We start from the raw sequence: 20,482 nt of genomic DNA on the forward strand, positions 1-20,482 counted from the left end.
TTCTCTGTACAAACTCTTAAGCTTTTAGGAAGAACATTTCTTTCAACCAAATCATAACTTTGTGTTCAAAACCGACATGCAAATGAAAAGTGTGATTTACACGTACCAGAGTTTCCAGTAAGGAATTAAAAAAAATAGGAAAAAATGAAAAATATCAGTTGAAGAACAAGGGGTCTACAGCCTCCTTTATGTGGGGTTTAACTGGAGTTTTACTATTTTTAAGATGCTTTAGGAATAATGTCCTTAGAAGCAATCTTTACATCCCTTAAACTAAATTTTAGTAATTTTATTTTGAAATAAAAATACCCCTGGCCAGAAAAATAGAGGAATTCATCTAGAAAGAGAAAATCTGGTATCCCTGATGCATTCATAATACAGAAGATAGCACAGCTTAAAAACATTAATATAAATGGCAATAGCATTTTAGATCATTTTCCTAAGTAGTGAGAATCATCCATTGCACACTATGCAAGCCATTTTTCTTTGTCTTTTAATATTCTATGTATAGTAGATTTGCCCAGGGTCAGACCACTAGATTTAGAGAATATCAGTGCTATTTCATCTAAAGTCCTGGATTTATTTTCTTCATGCAGTCTACATATTTCTTTTTTCTGTTCTATGGTTGTTTTGGAACGAGATATAGAGGAAGTATACCACTGAACAAGTTGCTCCGCAGAACACTAGAAAATATAAAATAAAATTGACTTTAAGCTACATTTAGGGAAATATTATTATCAGAAATAAATATATTTATTAAAACGCCAACCCATTTTTAACAAAAAATATGCAGTTATAAGTAGTTGAAGATGATATACACCTCAATTCAAAATCCTTTTTAGTAACTGACCAAAGCGTTAAGAAAATGCTTAAATAACAAGTAAAGCTTTTGTGAATACTCAATAGGGCTCCCTGTTCTTCAAACGTAGGAGGTAGTTCACAAACACAAACCGGTTTTCTTTAAAGAGGTTATTACTGATGTTCAAATGAGATTTAAAACTATTGTTACTTAAGTTTGGTCCACATAGTTTTAAACACCCAAATAACAAACTTTTTCCAGAAGAGATGTATCAGTCAAATACGTAAGATCAATTAACAGTGGGTAAGTTGAACATTGACACAAACAACATTTCAAAATGCAACAGCCCTACATCGAAAGCAGCAGACTAGAAAATATTCAAAATGGGAAATAATTTAATAGATTATTTATTTCTAGTTGAAAAATGCATAGCATTTAAGGAAAGCAATATATAATTCAGCACTGATTTGCCATATAAACAGCTATAATAAGTTTTTAAACACATATATTTTGCTCAAATATTTCCAGATATCCATCATTTACACAATTGCCAAATTCCTTTTTCCAGGTTAGCTAGATCATAGCCATTTTTCTTTAAACTTGAGAATTCCATGAACAGTAGAAATAGCAATTTGTATTCCAGTCTTTTCATGAAAAATACTAGCAATTTCATCTAAGGTTCTTGATGGTTTATCCTGATGAAGTAAACAAATTTCTCTCTTCTGTTCTGAAGTTATGGTAGCTCTCCTTCGAGACATTGAGAAGAGTAGTTGAATTTGTTCCACTGGCATTTTCTGTAGAAAAGAGAAAAAAATTGAGATCTTTAAATCCACCTTATTATTTTTAACATATATTGGTTGGATGAAAAGAAACTGTCATAGAGTTTAGTGCATATCTTATAGGCATTGTAAACAGGTTTCTTTATGTGTATTGGGGACACTGATAGCATCACTTTGCACCACTCCAATTTTCAATCAGACATCTATGCTCCTGCAATTGACTTAAAGTAAGTCTATGATGACATCACTAACAGCAAAGGGCGTTATATAAAGCAGATTTTATGATTAGTAACATCATCGAACACTTTATAGTGGAATTGCAGGAACTGCAGACATGAGACTCTGTCATATATAGCAAAGACATACACAGAAATATAAAATGAAATTCCTAGTTTAACTATTAAGATATATGCAGGACCTAAATCAACCTCTGAATGTGGCAAACCTGTCCCTTTTAACGTCATTCAAATCAAAAATTTATGCCAGGATTGAACATCAGACAACCTCGAGTTGGTAAGTCAGTTGTGACCATATATAAAGCAAAATCAACAGAATATCACCAATTGTTATTTTACGTGGTTGTATGAATAAAAACACGTTTTTAAGATAAATTTATTCGATTTTTTCAAAATCATTGTGATTATGTTGTTATCAAACTACATTCAGCACTAAAAATAAAAACTTTCAAGTTGGCCCCACCCATATACATAGCATAAGATTTGACAAAAAAAAATTGACAGTTTTTAAAGCAATAAAACATTAAAGGGATTGTAAAGAGGTTTTTTTAAATTTGTTATGTGTATAAGGGACACTGATAGCATCAATTTTCACCATTTCAATTTCAAATTATGCTTTATCACATAAGGTCCTTTGCGATTAGTGACATCATAAAATGCTTAGTTTTAGTGGCATCTTGAAAATTAGAATGGTGCAAATTGATGCTATCAGTGTACCCAATACACATTAAAATCTAGAAAACCCTTTACAATCTCTTGGAATTAACCTAATCACCTAATTATGACTCCTTTGAGGTTTAGACTATTGTCACTTCAAAGGAAATATCAACATTTTCATGGGCAGTTATCATGTAATTGGTAATAACCAAGGTGAAAATGGTATTAAATGGTAAGTGGAATCAGCCTCATTTTAAAATTAATATGATGACTTCGCCATATAAAAAAAAATATATAATGACAAGAGTCAAATTCTTAGTTTGCGGTATATTTGAAGCAATAATGCAATTTTCGTGCAGCTCTAGTACTTCGGAAGACTATTTTCATATATTCAAGACCCAAATCAACTCCCAAAAATTGTGCACCATGGCCTTAAATTGAACATCACATTAAGAATCATCTTTTAACCATCTTTCCCTATCTTTAAGTATATAATACAGTGTATTCCCTTTTATTCTTTTGCCAAATATCTGACAATACAAATGACTCAGTTCTTCTGGTGTAGAATTGGGATATTGAAGAGAGAGACGACACAATTCACGTTTTTCAGCTTTAGAAATTAGCATACGACTTCTAGTATTCCCCAGTAACTTGGACCACATCTCTTCTCTACCTGAGCCAGTTATCTAGGAAATGGCAAAAAGACAGAATTAGTGACAAAGAATGGAAGAACTAATATACTATCCCTGCGATCAGTTAAAAAAAACGTTTTTGTTGTTTTCTAATGAATAAGTCTATGTAGTTAAGAGGCAGTGGCTAATGCTTTCTTTTTCGCAAACTGTTTTAAGAAACCAGACAATTGAAAGAAGAGCAGGTTTTTAATTCTTCTACCACAGTCTGATAAAATGATAGATGGGTTAACCTTTTAATGATGATTTTATGAAGTCTGGATATACAACTTTTGAATATTTTGTTATAAAGTCATGGAGTAAGCTATTAAACTATTAGATTAAGCAACAGTTAGCAAATATATTCATACGTTTTTGTTTTAAATATTGATTATAGCAAAAAATCACGAAAAAAAACAATTAAATGCTGCTATTGATTACAATATGTCAATAAAAATTAAGAGTCTTGTTTGGGAGAAAATTCAAACATTAATAATTTTTGCTATCACCATCAGTTTTTTTCACATTTCTCTCAACAATTTTTCTTAAAAATTTGCAAAGACCATTGTTTTATGATGCATTGTTCAACAAAATGCAGTGTATGGACTATTATAGTACTCAAAATTTATTTCATTGTGCACCCCTTCTTTAAGGAGCCCATTTTTATGTAAAAAAAAACTGCACATTTTATTCGAAAATATACGGTAATTTTATATTGAAATTACAGAAATATCGTCATCGTCTTTAAGCCATTTCTCTTTAGTTTTAATGATATAATAAACAGTAGCAGTTCGAAGCACTTTTCCATATCTCTTAGCAAATTCTTTACAAATGTCATCAATATTATAATCTGGATTAACTTTGTGTATTAAACATAACTCTCTTTTTTCTCCCCGAGATATAAACATACGACTTCTTGGTGCAACATAATTCTGGTTCCATTCATTGACTTCATTCGTATCGACATCACCATAGCTCCTAGAAACCTATCAAACAACAAAAATATTGACTTAGTTTGTGAGCTTTAACACAAAATTGTTATATATAATTTGTAATAGTAAGCACAAAATTATAAAGACTAGCTACCATATATAATTTCAGACTTTTGAACCCTGAATATGTATTTATCTCTATGGCTTTCTTTTTGAAGGAATTAATGCATTTTATCTCAATTTCAAATATTTTGGAATATGCAGTTTTAGGGTTTGGTAATTTGTCTACACTTTTTGAGGGTTTGATAAATTTTCTATTATTTTCTTAGATTTAAAGATGGGTTTCCTCATTTTTTAGTGTCAAATTAAGCAAACTATTTGAGGAATTGGTGTTTCTAATGAATTATCATGTATTCTTAATCATATCATTTTGTTCTTATTGCATATAACTAAAGAGTTTTAACCAATCAAAAATGTCCATATATGTACAGTCTGGATAAACAAAAAAAGACTTTTTGACCTTTCTTGATCAGGTCACTCATTGGAATTCTGGTGGTAATTCTCTTCTAATTTAGCTAATTATGAATTAATTATGGACATGTGAGACAACCTGATATTTTTCTAAGTCATTAGAACACATCTACTTTCTATTCATATAAGTATTAGCATTTTCATTTTCATAAATGAAAATAAGGGAACCCATCTTTAACTAACGATTTATAGGTTACCGGTATACTAGTTAAGTAAGTAATTAAGTTTTGGGTTATAAAATTTTTCAGTTAAATACTTCTTCATCCTTTGGCATTCAATAAAGTTTGCACTACAAATAAAAATTTCTTCAGCACTATTTTCAATATTATAATAAAAAAAACACAATATAATGTATAAGAATGAATAATTTTATGGCACATTCCTTACACAACAACATTGAAATATGGCTCATTATTCAACATGAAGAACCCTTTAAATAAGTGTGATCAACTAAATATTCCCAACTCTTAAATTTCATAACATCAACACAGACCAAAGACCAAATGACACAAATAAATGAAATTGAAACAAAAATGTATGTTGTGACACAAATTACCAGATTTAAGTAATAGATTTTCCAGATGTACTCATGTGTATGAATTGGTGCGCGCTATACTAGCAATTATATAGTATATACAACCAACTTAAATTAAGCTTTTACAACAGTAATACATCTTGGACTTAATTCATAAAAGTAATATTTGCATGCATGATATAACTGTTATAAATTCTCTGACATGCAGATATAAGTAATAATGAATAACTTAAAACCAATGATGCCATGCTTACTGCAATACAACAAGGTGGTTATAACTTATATAAAATCTACACTGAGAATATTCATAACACATGAATGCTGAAGTCTAAACTTCCGTAGTACATATTTTTTATATAAAAAAATTCTGAAAACTGCTTGCTGGTAAAGAAAGTATTAATGAGATAACAATTTCTCTTTAATCATCTGATTCATTCAACCATCTGTGTTTATTTTTAATAATTTTATACAGGGTGTCATAGGGGATTTCAACACCAAAACGATTGGTGAAAAAGTCTGTAACTTCCTTTCCAGTAGCATTAGGATTCTCTTCTTTGAATAGGCACAATTCCTTTTTCTGATGTTTGTCTATAAAGGTCCGTCTTTTAGTTCGAAACAATGAGTTGAAATCATAACTTTTCACCTACAGAATAAAAACAGAGACAAATTGATTTCAAATTGTTTATTTCATAAAATGATACAAATTTGTAAAATATTTGCACAATGGTTCATTTATCGCTCATATTTAAAATGAAAAGATATGAGGGCTATGATATCAATCAAATATCAATACAAGATCATGTGATATCATCCTAAAGCAATATATTGATTCACTAATAGTTGTTCCAGCAATAGACTTAAAGGGACAGGTGTGCCATTTTAGAGGGTTGATTTTAGTTTTGAATATATGTAAATAGTCTTCAGAAGCACTATAAATGTACAAAAATCACATATTTCACTATTTCTATACATTTCTTTTCTATATATCACAGAGAATCTTAAATTGACGAGTCATCATTTTAACATTTTAAAATTCAAACGCAGAAAATTCTGGACACACATGTATTAGAAGGCTCAAATTTCAACGGTAAGCTGTGAACACTAAGCTCAAAAATTCCAGTTTCTGAGACTAATGTATGATTGGTCATAAAAAAATAGCATATATGTCCCTTTAAATTAAGACTTTTTCAAACCAAAACACACTGTTAAATATTGGGCAAGATCAGACATAAATTATTTTTTGTATATGTACCAGTACATTCATGATTTATATGTAAATAATCTAAATTAAGACTTTTGAAGTTTAGTTATATATATACATATATGAAAAAGTTATGTTTATCATACACAATATTACACTTTTCAGATTGAGCATTGTTTCGAGGTCTTTCGAGGTAGCATTGGGATTTGTGAACAACTCACTGATCCACCTCAGCATCTGCCTCACCAAAGCCAAAGCTGAAATCTAAAGAGGCAGCTTTGGATTTTGTGAACTAATCATTGATCCACCCCAGCACGTGCCTTTCTTTTTGGATAATGATTTCCTTAATGTATCAAATACAAGTAGCTTTCCCAAAGTTTGAAAGATAAAATTCACTGTATCTTCAGAGGTAGCTATGGAAGTTGTGTCTAACTCACTGAGCTACAGAACCAACTGCCTTATCACAGCCATCTTTCTTTTTGGATAATGATTTCCTTAATGTATCAAATGCAAGTAGCTTTCCAAAAGTTTGATGGATAAAATTCACTGTATCTTCAGAGGTAGCTATGGAAGTTGTGCCTAACTCACTGAGCTACAGTAGCAAGTGCTTTATCACAGCCATCTTTCTTTTTGGATAATGATTTTTCTTAATGTATCATAAATGAGGTACTTTCCAAAATTTGATAAATTTGCTGGTGGTATTGAGAGGTAGCATGAAATTTTAACTCATTGAGCCACCCCAGCCACAACTTCATCACAGCCATCTTTCTTTTTGGATAATGATTTTCCTTAATGTATCAAAGGCAAGAAGCTTTCCAAAAGTTTGATGGAAAAAATTCACTATGTCTTTTGAGGTAGCATTGGGATTTTGTTCACTGTATAAGCACAATTCTCTCTTTTGCTCTGTTGATATGAACGTACGTGTTTTGGTCTCAGAGGGCCTCAGTACACTCCGTATTAGATTTAACTGTAACGATGTGGTATCAACCTAAACAAACAGAAAAGAGAATTGCTTCAATTATCGTTATTCAATTACTTTTATTAAGCTGATTATATGTCTTATATAGGGTAACAAGGACCAGGACCACTTTTTAAAAATTATTTCATCAATTGATGCGAAGCGTCATGCGTTAAAAATCGATATGGTTGGTTTAAGAGGGTATGATTCCATATATGCAGAAGCGGTATCTGTCAAATGGTCTCCGATTTTTGACGCATCCGGACGCCTTTCCACGAGGAGAACATATGCGACATATTTTGTGGTGATTCCCTGTCTTTTTTATGCAGCAAAGCATCCATCTGTTCAGAAGTCTGTGCGTCAAAAGAAAGATAACGCATACGTTTAACGCACATATGGAATCATATTTGACGCATGAGGGATCCGCAAGGGCCATTTATGTCCGCATGACGCATATATGGAATTTTAGCTTAAAGCAAATGTATAAGCTTCCAAAAAAATATGGTACTAACCACAAAACTATTGAAAAATTTCTTAAAACTACAGTCTAGATAAAACTTAAAAGGTGAAGAAATGTCCCTGTCCCTGTCTAGAATTATCAAGGGTTGTCCTTTTTACAAAATTTCACACTGTTTTTTTGGAATAGTAGATTATTCTTGTCAACTTTCTCCCTTACATACAATTGGATTTCATCAGCTATTTTTTTTAAAAGAATCTCACATCTTTAGTGTTAAAACCCATTCTATCTTTCATCTGGTATAAAACAAACACATCAATAACCAACAACATTTATTCATCTATAAGTTTGTACTTCTATACCATTGAAGGATTATCAAATTGGCAAAAATATGAACATATACCACATAGATCTGACATAAAACAAGCACATCAGCACAGATATCACCTAAACTTTCAACCAACGTTCTTTCATGTTCATAATTTTCTTAAGTGTATTGAAGGCAAGTTTCAATCCAAATTTCAAGTAAAAGAACTCCACGATTTCCTTGGAAGTGGCATATGGATTATCTTCTGTAAATAGACACAGCTCTCTTTTCTGTTCAGGTGATATAAAGGTTCGTTTTTTGGTGCCTGCCATGAGTTGACTCATATATCCACCAACCTAAACAAGAAAAGAGAACTGCTTTATTCTTAGAAATCTATTTTTAGCATGCTTATGATGAAACTCTATATCTTACAAGCTTAAAAAAATGAAACATTTAATCCTTGTCTGGTGCAGTATATTATTTGTATTTATAGCTTATTGTACTATCATGAAATCAAAGAAAATGGTGCCTTCTATATGATCCTTCTCCAAAAAAAAAAAAACACTCAAAAGGAAAAACTGGTATCAAACATTTCAAGATAATAACCGTGTTTCCACTGAGAATTGTATGGTAAAGCTAGTTCTAACTTAACTTGAGTCAACTTTATTGCCAAACGCATTGTGTTTACACTGAGGCCTAACTGGTTCCTGAACGACTTTAGTCTTGATCGCAAAGACGCATGTTATTGACAACTTGTGATGTACAAGACTACCATTTAGACCAGCAAGAAATGCAACAGACCAGAAAGACCAGTACACCCCATATTGCCAAATGAGAAAAAGATGGCTTTTGTGTTTCCACGGAGTAAAATGAAAGCCGATTTTAAGCTGGCTTTCATTTGGCCCCCAATAAATTGCCGAACTACAAAATAAACTGTACTTCTTATGGGTGAGTGAAGTTGATGTTAAGCTCTAGAAATTACTAGTTATATAAAGAGTAGCAAAATGCTGAAAAAGCAGAGATACAATTTTTCACTCTATAGATGATTATATAGATGCAAGATCTTCAATCATGAAGAGTTGGCTCAGTATTATAAGGCATAAAATACTCCAAAAAGGAAGAAGCCCACATTTTACTGAGATTGCAGCTAAGAACCAATGCACCAGTTATCTTAGTCCAGTGAGTTATAAAGGATAATTTCTTCAAAACTCTAACTCAAGACATTTCAGATTAACTCTTGTTCTGTTGTGTAAAATTATCAGCATTGAGGCATAAAGGTCACCGATTTTTCCATCATCACTTATATTTGTTGAATACAACATGAAGAAAAGACCAATAATTCTAATCATTTTTCACAAGATGAATTATTTATATACACATTTATAAGCTTATTAATCATGTTTATGAAATACGTTTTTTGATAAATTATGTCAGAAAACAAAAACTATCTTTTCCAGATGACAAAACTATCTTGTCATGTTTACAAAACAAGCACTATCTAGTTCGGTTTACAAAACAAGCACTATCTAGTCCTGTTTACAAAACAAGTACTATCTAGTCCTGTTTACAAAACAAGCACTATCTAGTCCTGTTTACAAAACAAGCACTATCTAGTTCGGTTTACAAAACAAGTACTATCTAGTCCTGTTTACAAAACAAGTACTATCTAGTCCTGTTACAAAACAAGCACTATCTAGTCCTGTTACAAATCAAATACTATCTAGTCCTGTTTACAAAACAAGTACAATCTAGTCCTGTTTACAAAACAAGTACAATTTAGTCCTGTTACAAAACAAGTACTATCTAGTCCTGTTTACAAAACAAGTACTATCTAGTCCTGTTACAAAACAAGCACTATCTAGTACTGTTTACAAAATAAGTACAATCTAGTCATGTTTACATAAGTACTATCTAGTGATGTTCTCAAGACCAGTTATGTTTTCAAAACAAGTGCTAATTGGTCATGGTCACAATGAAAGTTATTTACTTATGTGCACAAAACAAATACTATTATATGTAGAAGTAGTCAAGTTTACAAAACAAGTTTATTAGTCATATTCATAAAACCAGATATTTTGTCACCTGCACAATCATTTGTGTTCACAAAATAAGTTAATTAATAATGTTCAGATTAAAAACAGTTTTTATAGTGAACAGTAGTTAACTGAGTACATGCTATTTGGGCTCAATATGTTCCCATTATGATATTACAATATGTTTGAAATTTTTCAACTGAATAGTATAAGAAACTGGATTTAATTTATATGTGTTAGAAATGTCAACTTGAACAAGCACTCTCAATACAACAACCTGCCTTTCAGAAGGCAAAAATCTGACAAGATCTTAGACAATTTAATCACAATAAGTTACAACTATACAGGGCCTTACAGTTTACTTACCTGTTCTATTTCATTATCATAAATTGATGTCATTATACAAAACATTATCTAAATTTCAAAAATGTCATCGCTTTTTAACAAAATTAATGTCATTCAAAAAAAGTGTCAATTTTTTCAAATAAATTAATCTACAAAAAGTTATCATTTTTTTTTTTAATAATATCCACAAAATCTATGTGCCTTTGTTTTTAAGAAACTTATATTTATGAACATTTCCCTCTTTTCTTATTTTTTGCCCAATTTTTAGAAGAAATTTGACATCAACTTCAAATGATAATGAAATTTAAGGAAACTGAAAATGACATGAAAGTTGTCATGTTACTTTCAGTTTGCTTTTAAATCTTAATCAAGAGCCAAAGGGGACAGGATAATATTTCAATTGCAAAAATCCAATTTTGGGATCAGTTATGCTCTGACAAGGGAGGGCAATCTGTGAGGGAGTTGGGAGTGAAACATCATATATCAAATGTCATTTAAATTCAAACAGTGAAAAGATTTTCAAATGACTTTATGCAAATCTCTGTATGTCTTCACTATTTAAGTCAAAAAGACATTCGACATATAGGGAGGAAATGGGAATGTCATTAACTTTCTTGGCTATTGGGCCACATAGTGAGTTATAGCACTTGTGAGAGGGCACACTTTTACAAAAGTGGCTTTTGATTTGTCATTTCTTGCAAGTCTTGAAAGACTGAAGTACTCATTTCATGCTGTTGACAAATGTTCAGAAACATATACTTCATCAGGGCAACTAGTTTTGAATATGGATAACCTTTCCAAAGATCAAAACTTTGGGTTTGAGAAAAATAATTCAGCCATATTTCACAGACCAATTCAAGCGGGATTGTAAGCAAACAGAAATTCTAAATCAACAGCCAAGATTTAAAACATTCTTTGATGGACGTTCCAGTAATGCCATATGAAATAATGGCTAAGATGTTTCACTCCTGCCTGGACTAATAGAAGAAATTGAGCCTTCAGACTGGAGCCATTTTCTGGCTTTTACATAAAATCTGAGTTGGCTTACTTTATCCTATTTGTCCAAAGCTTCAGTTCTTGCAAGTTCACATTTTTGAGAATCTGGTTTGTACATATTTGATGCTTTCTGGGTGAATGCATTTATTTCCAAATTTTATGTAATTTTCTATGCATAAAGGCACAAAAAGTACCATAAAGTTGTAGTCAAACGAAAAGGGAGCCAAAATAATTTATGGTGCAATAACACCCCTAAAATCATTTTTTTTTCTTTGCGAGCTCTGGAAACAGTCAACCAACAAGATTCTCAAAATCTTGAAGAAATGGTTTTTATTTTCATATTTTCAGTATAAAAATAATCACCATGTTTTATGAAAAGGTTTGGGCTTTGCCCAACATATCATTGATGAAACTCAACCTAATAAATATCAGAAAATGAAATGTGTTTGGGATATAAACTCCTCATCAGGACAGCTGATGGGAAATAGGAAAATAAGTACTGTATGCCAATACACTGATGTACTCAATTGAAATAGTCATTTTAACAAAATTCCAATCTGATTTTGTTACATTTCTTTTATCATGTTACTATTATGAAGACTGTGATATTTCTATTGTTGTAACTTAAATTTGTTATAACAATTTCCATGACCATTTCAATGAAATAAACCAAGTGCTAACGTTTAAAAACTAAAAATCCAAACAACATATAGGTGAAAAATTTGTATTTTCATATGAGGAAGAATATCAATCCAATTCCAAGATTACCTTAACGAACAATTCAGAAAGCATCTGAAGAAATTGGAGTCCTATTGAGAATAATGCATATAGAAAAGTAGAAGCTCTGTTTGACAAAAGCCAGCAGAGAATATAATTGTACTTATGTCTGTTAGCCATCATATAATTTCCTTACACATTTTGAATTTGATATTTTTGGTTGAATTTCACCCTTTCAAGAACTTTCAATGGTATCTGCTACATGAAATTGATGTATTTTAGGTTTTTATTGGTAACTTTATATAAAAAGAGTTTGGAATTTTTTAAGTAATTTAATAAGATCTTTGATTAAATAAGATTTTACAAAGTTACATAAATCTATAAATTCAATTTGTGTTCTACATCATTATTAATGTCTCTGTATGAGACAAATAATTTCAAATCTATAGCTATTCAAGTAGTAATAATATATTTGAAGTGTTTGCATTTCTGTGATATTCAAACATTTTCAGAATAATTTTCAATTAAAATTCTGCTTTTAGGACAAATGCGGCATTTTGGGGGGTTGATTTTAGCCTTGAAATGTAAATAGCTTTCAGAAGTACTAGAAATGTACGAAAATTACATAATTCCTTTAAAAATACTTTTAAACTCATTATTTCAATGTCTTATCTATATATCATAGAATAACTTAAATTGATGAGTCACTATTACTATTACTGATTGATTAGGCTATAAAATTCCTCTTTCTGAGACTAAAGTATGTCTATAAAAATGGCCCACCTGACCCTTTAAATTACAAACATCTCTATCAATTTTCATGCCACAGAGTTCTACATTGAAAGTTCTTGAATTTTTTTAAAGAATTGAAAATAAATACTTACTGCTGAGCCATCGGGAGCAAAAGAAGGACCAGCACCTCCTACAATAGACAAAACAATATACTAATTAATAAAACAAAGATAGTGGCTCCATGAGGCTGGACATCTACATGACAAAGACAGTTAGACCTAGCAAATTAAGGTACTATGATAGGTAAAATGGGAATTGTATTTCACCAATCATTTTTGGGGTGAGGTTTTACTACAAACTCACTGATGTAAAAATAACTTAAAACACAGCATTACCTGCTCCCTGTTGAAAACTAATAGGTAAGTTAAAATCGAGTTGTGAATTAGACGCTGAAGTTTCATTTGAATGTAAGGCAACAGGGTATATACTAGATGTTTTATCATGTAGACTAGCTAGAAATTCTTCGTTAGACATTTCATTTCCCATATCTTCTGTCCCTGTAATAAATATAGAAAAATTACAGAATGAAATTGACATAAGCATGAAAAACAATTACTGTCCACAATCTGCTTGAAATGGCACCTAAACTAGTGGACAATAATCCAACTTGCTACTGACTGAGCTATTCCATTGCCACTATTTAATGATTTAAAAGCTTGATGCAAAAAAAAATCTCAGATCAGAATGCCAACTTTAAAAGTATTCCATATCCTCTAGTACTTATTTTGTAAAATTTATTTAGATTTAAGATTTCAGATTCAACTGTTGATTTTCTACACAAAAGCCTTATAATTGAAAAATGTGGCTACCTACCCCCATCATCATCTTGAGGTTCTGACTTCACATTACTAAGATCTATTTGCACAGGTTCTTGTTTGACTACCGGTACTGTTTTGGATGATGGTGATGATGATGATGTATTACGCTGTGAATTGTTGCTACTGATGTGTGGCTGAAGGTGAAATGATGTCTCAGATATGTTTGATTGCTGCAGACGTGATAAATCAAATTGATGGCTTGAGTTATCTCCCATTGCATTTCGATTATCAAGTCTTAAACCGGGATGAGATGAGTTCCTACTTCCAATATTACTGGGTGACATAGGTGATTGTGGATGGGACAGGCGTGGCATTTTCATTGATGGACCTTCCATAGGATGATGTAATGGTCTTCTCATTGGGGTTGATGTCTTTTGATGGAGGTGAGGCTGGTGCACGTCACCATAATTTGAGCCAAAACCAAGTCTGTCATTTCTTTGGTTTTGGTCATCATTGCTTGTTTCTGATTGTGATGAAGAACGACGTTCTCGAGTTTGATTTTTTTCTGTATTTTTCTTTTCTTTCTTCTGAGGTTCTGAATGATAACTTTTACTCACAAACATGGTCGATGAATTGTCACTTTTACACACTTTTTCATTCACAATGTAGTCTATGTTGGTCTGACTGTCTACATTTAAATACAGATGACCTATGACCTGAATGGAACTGTCAAATGATACATGACCATGACACAAAACTTGTAAGTTTTTCACTAGAGAGTTAATGAATTTGTTGGCTTCTTCCGTATCCATTTTGAAATTGTGACAGTGCTCTCTTCTGATGATTTTGGTTTGAATCTGTTCCTATTTCTAAAACTGCAATAAGGAAATAAATAAAAAACTAAGATTCTACCTGGTCGGTAAGGGTGAGGATGACAGTATTACCAGTTGCATACTGCTCTACTTAATTGCTCGGTCTAGCGCCTGGGCCTGGGGATGGAGCAATCTATCTCTAGGTCCAAGGCAAGGCACATGAACATCCATTCTGCATTCATAATGTCAATAATGATCATCATTGTGCCACACACCTCAATTCATAATCATCATAGCGACAACAATGATCAACATCTTTTATAAAACTTTTATAACGGCTTTTATAATCATTGATAAGCCAGTAAAGAAACAACTTAAGCAAATGGTACAATCAGAAAGAAAAAAACTTACTTTATAATGCCAAAATGATAAAGAATAGATCTTAGATTTCAATGGCTGCATGGAGGGGTTATTGCAATGTTTTTAATGATATTCTTATGCCAACTTCCTTTCCAAAATTATTAGACAATATTCATTTTCATAACCAGATATGACTTTAAAATATTTATTTAAAGACATTGAAAGAAAACAGATCTGAAATGACTCTTACTGAAATTTTAAAATGGAATACAAAATTATATTTCAATACATCCTCCCTTAGTTTATCACGCGAAATAGTCGGGATCAATCAGACTTAACCAAAAGCATAATAAATGAACCAAACTGCTAACATTAGATATTTTTCATTTTAGTTTGGACTTTGCTATTTCTTCGCCACTAGTACAAATGGATTCAAAAATGCTTCAAATATGATAAGAAAAGCTTCTAAAAAAGCAAGGAACCTGAAGCCAATAATGCTTTGTTTGAAAAGGCAACTGGGCAACCGAGTCAATGCAGTGCACGCCGCATAATGATGACGTACGGGCACCTTGCATGAGAACTCATTTAACATGAAATTAGAGTTATAATTTCCACACTTTTATACAAAAATATTTCTTTTTTCATAAATTTTGTATCACCACTAAGAAAAAAAAATCTTTCAGATTGAGATCTGATGTAATTTTTATGAAATTTTACAATTTGAACATAATTTTTTTAAAAATTCAAAAACTTGTCCCTTAAAATATGTTAATTAGGCCAGGGCAGCCCAAGAAGAAGGAGCGGTAACGGGGAAAAGCTGGAGGAACAAATTTATCAAGAATTTTTTTAAAATCTAAGGTATTTATTAAAGCAAAGCATATGAAATATTACAAGTTAATAGCATGGGTTCAGGTCACATTTTTTTCCCTATGAAATAAGAGTTATGATCAAACATTTGACGCCTCTGCTAATGGCTTGTTATTGAACAAAAGATTGACGCCCGGCTCAATTTAGCTTGGCAGCCAGCGCAAGCATCACGCCGACCTAGCTGACTCAATCTGAGTCAGTACAGTCTATTTGCGCAGTCTATTTTAACCACAGTGAGGCAGTCGTTATATTTGCTATCTGAATCCGACATTTTGAATTTGCTAGTAGGTTAGTGAAGAGTAAAATAACAAATCTGGCTACGTTAGTTAAGATTCCAGAGGCCTCTGTTAATGATAGTATAAAATAAAAGTAGACCTATTTGTATGTGTTATTGTTATGCATCACTGAATACTCACTGAGGAATAATTATGTAAAATAATTTCTAATTAAAATTTTGCACTGCTTTTTATATTTGGCTGATTGAAAGGACAGTTACAGACAACAATATTTTTGTTTAGGGGAGCTCAATAGGTGCCATAGCAAATGGTAGTAGGGGATGTTACCTTGCACCAATATTTTTTTATTTTAAAAATGTCTTCCAAAACCATGTCCTATTGTTTACAATCACTGTAGACCTCGGCTTCCCTGAAGTAAGCTTGTTTTAAAATGAAGATGGTTTTCAAGTAGAATCTTTCAGATTTTTTGCATTGATTTTTATTTTATTTCAGAACAAAATCAAAAAAAAAAAAAAAATTAACAGTTCCAATCCTGAAGCAAGAAAGCAGTTGGTATGGATGCAGAGGAGGCAAACAAATTTATTAACTCCTTAGTGAAAAATCTGCAAGTTCTCTGTCATGGGCATGTGAATTTTAATAATTCTATACAAGTCATTGGACATTTATACTTGAATGTGGACAGTCAGACTAACATTGATTATATTGTGAACGAAAAAGTGTGTAAAAATGACACCTCTTCAACAGTGTTTGTTAGTAACAGCTATCATTCGGAACAACCTCAGAAAAAAACAGCTAAACAACAAGACAATGGCCTGAATCAAAATAACAAAAATAAAAGTGCAGAGTTAGAAGTCAGTGTGGACCTCACAGACGATGGAAGAATGGTTCAAAGACTGGTGCCCATCAGTTTTGGATCTTCTGTAGATCCGCCTGCTGCTATTCATCCTGCTTACAGAGATCAAAGTCATACGCCCACACCTCATCATCACAGTCGCAAATCACGCAAACCATTTCATAATATTGAAGCCAGATCCCCACCAGCCAAAACTCCGCGTCTTTCCATCACCCCTATACATAGAACGCTTTTAAACCGGAGCAATGACAGTGTTGTGAAACATGACAAAAGTCTGTTAAATTCTAGTCAAATTAGTTTAGGAAGTGACTCATGTGATTTTTCCAGCAGTAATATTCCAGATACCTCAATCAACGATGATAGAAATACAGCGTCACCCTCACAAGGCAATTCTGAAATGGATTCATCCTTAAGAAATATTAAATCTGAACCTGAAGAAGAACACGATCCCAACAGCAGTAACCTATTTGATCAACAGATGGGAAGCAACTCTTGTAAGAATTTTTACATTTTTCAGTATGAAAATTTTTTGCATCTTATAAGCTCAATGTCATGGAAAGAAGTTCAATATGATATGATAAAACATCAACTTTAACCCTTTTAATGCAAGGTGATACCTGACTGCAGAACTACATGATCTGTACTCAAGCCATCAGTGACGCATAATCTATAACAAGTGATATGACATATCTATGGACACAGACTGAAAATAGGTCAGTTGTCTGAAGATCGCGTAGCTTTTTTTAGGTTCTGTTTTGATATATCTAACTTAAGGTATACAACTTATATATTTACACCTGGTGTTCACAGGTTTAATATTGAATGAATTTTTCATTGTATTTTAGCTCAACTTGGTCACAACAGCGATGCTTCCGCCGATGAGGAATTTTTCTCGGGTTTACGAGATAAGACATTAGGCGTATTTCCAGTAGCATTACATGCCAGTGATCAGGTTATGGGTTCAGATGACTATTCTAGTCTTGTACAACCTTCTACTAGCTCTTTCAAAACTGAAATGGGTGACTTAGAATCAGGTAAGTTTGTTTTCTTATGTGGATGAAAGGATGCAGAGTTGGGAACTGAGGGAGTTGGGAGTTGAGTCCAAAGTGGCATCAGGTATTCTAGAAGAGACAGCTTGCCGAAACTTACTGACATTAAATGCCACACACTTGTTGTTGTGGTTCTCAAAATCAGTATAGGAGTCTGTTAGAACTAATGAAAAACTATCAAATATGTTTTCAGAATGTCTAAAAGAAATTTATTTGATTTTCTAGGTGCTGGAAGCTTAGACTCTTCTTTAAATGTAAGTATAACTTAAATTTCTATTTATAAAGCAAAGCTTAGATTTCAAAAGTTACTTATTTTGAATGCAATGGAATGGGATTAATTTATTTATTCAAACCCTTATTGGGAAAAACATAGATTGAAGTTAGTCAAATATCTAGTGTAAATTTTTCAGTTCATGTTACAGAAATTTTGAATTGTTTTAATGATAGTTTTGGGTTACACAATCATCTGAATTATTATAAATGGTTAAGCTAAGTCAAGCTTCCTTTATCACATTTTGAATCTGACATCTAGTTTCTCTACAATTCAAAACAAAGTGCATGTAGAGTTAAAACTTATTCTGTTCAAAATGAAATGAATTTTTAAAATCTAAGCTGAGCTTTTTTTTAAAACCACCTTTCTGATTAAACTAAGATCTTTCTGAGCAAAACCACCATTTTGAAATTACATTGATCTTGTTTTGGAATATTCAACCATATTAAAATACTGTTTATTATCAAAATGTAAAACTATGCGAGGGGAAGCACAAATTTAAAAAATAAACAAATTCTCAAAGAGTAATATAATAACAAATTCTTGTTATTTCCAGTCAGTTTTTGTAAAATTTAATCAAGATCTGTGTATGTTTATGATATTTGCAATAGACAATGGAAACCATTTCAGCTTCGTAAATTTTGCCTAGGTTTGATGCCATTCTGCACAATGTAGTAGGGTTTGGTTGATCAGAAGGGTGGTTCATGGTTCTTGATCAATTCGATCAAAATGGGTATGCACAAAAGGTTTTAGACCAACAATGTTCGTCAAAAATATTTGTTGCTACTACCATAATAGCATCTTGAAGCATTTCAAAATCATTTTATTTTGTAGCTCGATAAAAAAAAGGCAAAATGGCTTTATAAAAAGTTTTTGAAATGTTTTTTGTCCAATTGTTAGACTGCATTCACTTTTCTCTGATGTTCACTAGTTAGATACAGTGGTTGCAGTCTACACTATTTTACTTGGCATTCAGAAATTTGCATATAAGCTTATATACAAGAACAAGAATAGTTCCCTATCAAACAGTCAAAACTAAATTCAAACCAAGTAAAACGTGGAAATTGGTGGTCTTCATAGACACAAAATTTTTCAATCATGAATTCTTTTATTCATAAACAACTTAGAGTTGAAAAATTTCAAATTTTGATGACACAGTTTTAAGTTGTTTAGAAAGAGACTTGATGAATGAAGATGTAGCACAGCAAGTTTCCAGTTTGGATAGTCTGAAACTTGCTGAGTTTTTTTGATGGGTGTTGGACCGAATAGAGCCAGAAAAACAGCCCCACTGTATTCACAATTTGGAAAATTATTTTGAACCAAGTCTATTTTTTCGGGCCCCTGTATGACTGATCCTTGTGAACAAAAAGCCTTAAAGGTTAAAATCTGCAAGTTGCAGACCATCCATTCTGGATATTTTGGACCCTCCAAAAACTTGCTGTGTTAAGCTCACACAAAATCATGCACACTTAAAGCATGCATTACAAGTATAACATATTTCCTCATGCCCATCTCTTTCTTCGTAATAGAGTTGGCAGATATTTTTTCAGTAATTACATTAAATGGAAGAAAACTAAATGACAGCAATATGCAAAACATTTCATGAATATTCAGCAGACATTTTTATGATTTTAATGAACAGCTTGTATTAAGTTCTCTTCTATTTAATGGAATATCTGAAATTGTTCCTGATTGCCAATTCTATTTCTCCCATACTGAAAACTACTTGATTTCAAAATGATATTGTAATTATTACTGATTGGGTTTCATTTGACTGGCTTAAAATCATGATCTTAAAGAAGCATTTCTGTTTATTTTGTATTGGTTGGATGATAACAAATACGTAGTTCTGAATTTTGCATATTAATTATGAATTGTTCATATGAGACAATCAAACACCCCCTTTTCTGAAATCTATTTTCGCGAAATAATAGACCAAAGAACCCACTTTTGAAATAGTCAATGACAAACACCCGACTCAACTCCTAAAAAGTATGAAGGAGGCTAATTTTAGAGATCTAGGTCACAATTGATTAATAAAAACTTAATTAAATCAGGTAGTTTTCAGTAGAAACAGGTAAGTGTCCTAACCCAGCCATTGTCCCTCTTAGAAATATTTTTGTAGTTCTGTGTTTGGGAACATAAGCCAACTTAGAAAGTGGTTTAAATTCTCGAACAGAGAAGTATAAACAACAACAATGAAACAATCTATAACATGAAGTTTTTGAAATGGAATCCTGCGATATGAATTTTGTGGTCTGTTGTTTTTTTTCTGATTTTGTTGTACATGTACTTTACTCTTGAAAAGACCGTTTTACTTAGTTGTACACATTCCA

The 20,482-nt window shown here is 31.9% G+C and overlaps 2 protein-coding genes across 2 annotated transcripts; one reads left to right on the top strand and one right to left on the bottom strand.

The window, feature by feature from the left end:
• Positions 1–5,552: 5,552 nt before the first annotated feature.
• LOTGIDRAFT_234871 (hypothetical protein) lies at positions 5,553–14,565 on the bottom strand (the record flags this gene model as incomplete). Its single annotated transcript, XM_009063225.1, has 4 exons — positions 13,754–14,565; positions 13,276–13,437; positions 13,033–13,070; positions 5,553–5,777 (listed from the first exon to the last, which is right to left on the bottom strand). The coding sequence occupies exons 1-4, from the start codon at positions 14,508–14,510 to the stop codon at positions 5,553–5,555; spliced, it is 1,182 nt and encodes a 393-aa protein (XP_009061473.1). The 5' UTR covers positions 14,511–14,565.
• Positions 14,566–15,655: 1,090 nt separating this feature from the next.
• LOTGIDRAFT_234872 (hypothetical protein) lies at positions 15,656–17,320 on the top strand (the record flags this gene model as incomplete). The annotated part of the gene is made up of 2 exons (XM_009063226.1): positions 15,656–15,728; positions 16,466–17,320. A coding segment is annotated over exon 2 (792 nt), but the record flags the coding sequence as incomplete, so codon positions are not given.
• Positions 17,321–20,482: the final 3,162 nt, after the last annotated feature.

Source organism: Lottia gigantea (genome assembly GCF_000327385.1).
Source record: "Lottia gigantea unplaced genomic scaffold LOTGIsca_56, whole genome shotgun sequence".
NCBI lineage: Eukaryota > Metazoa > Mollusca > Gastropoda > Lottiidae > Lottia > Lottia gigantea.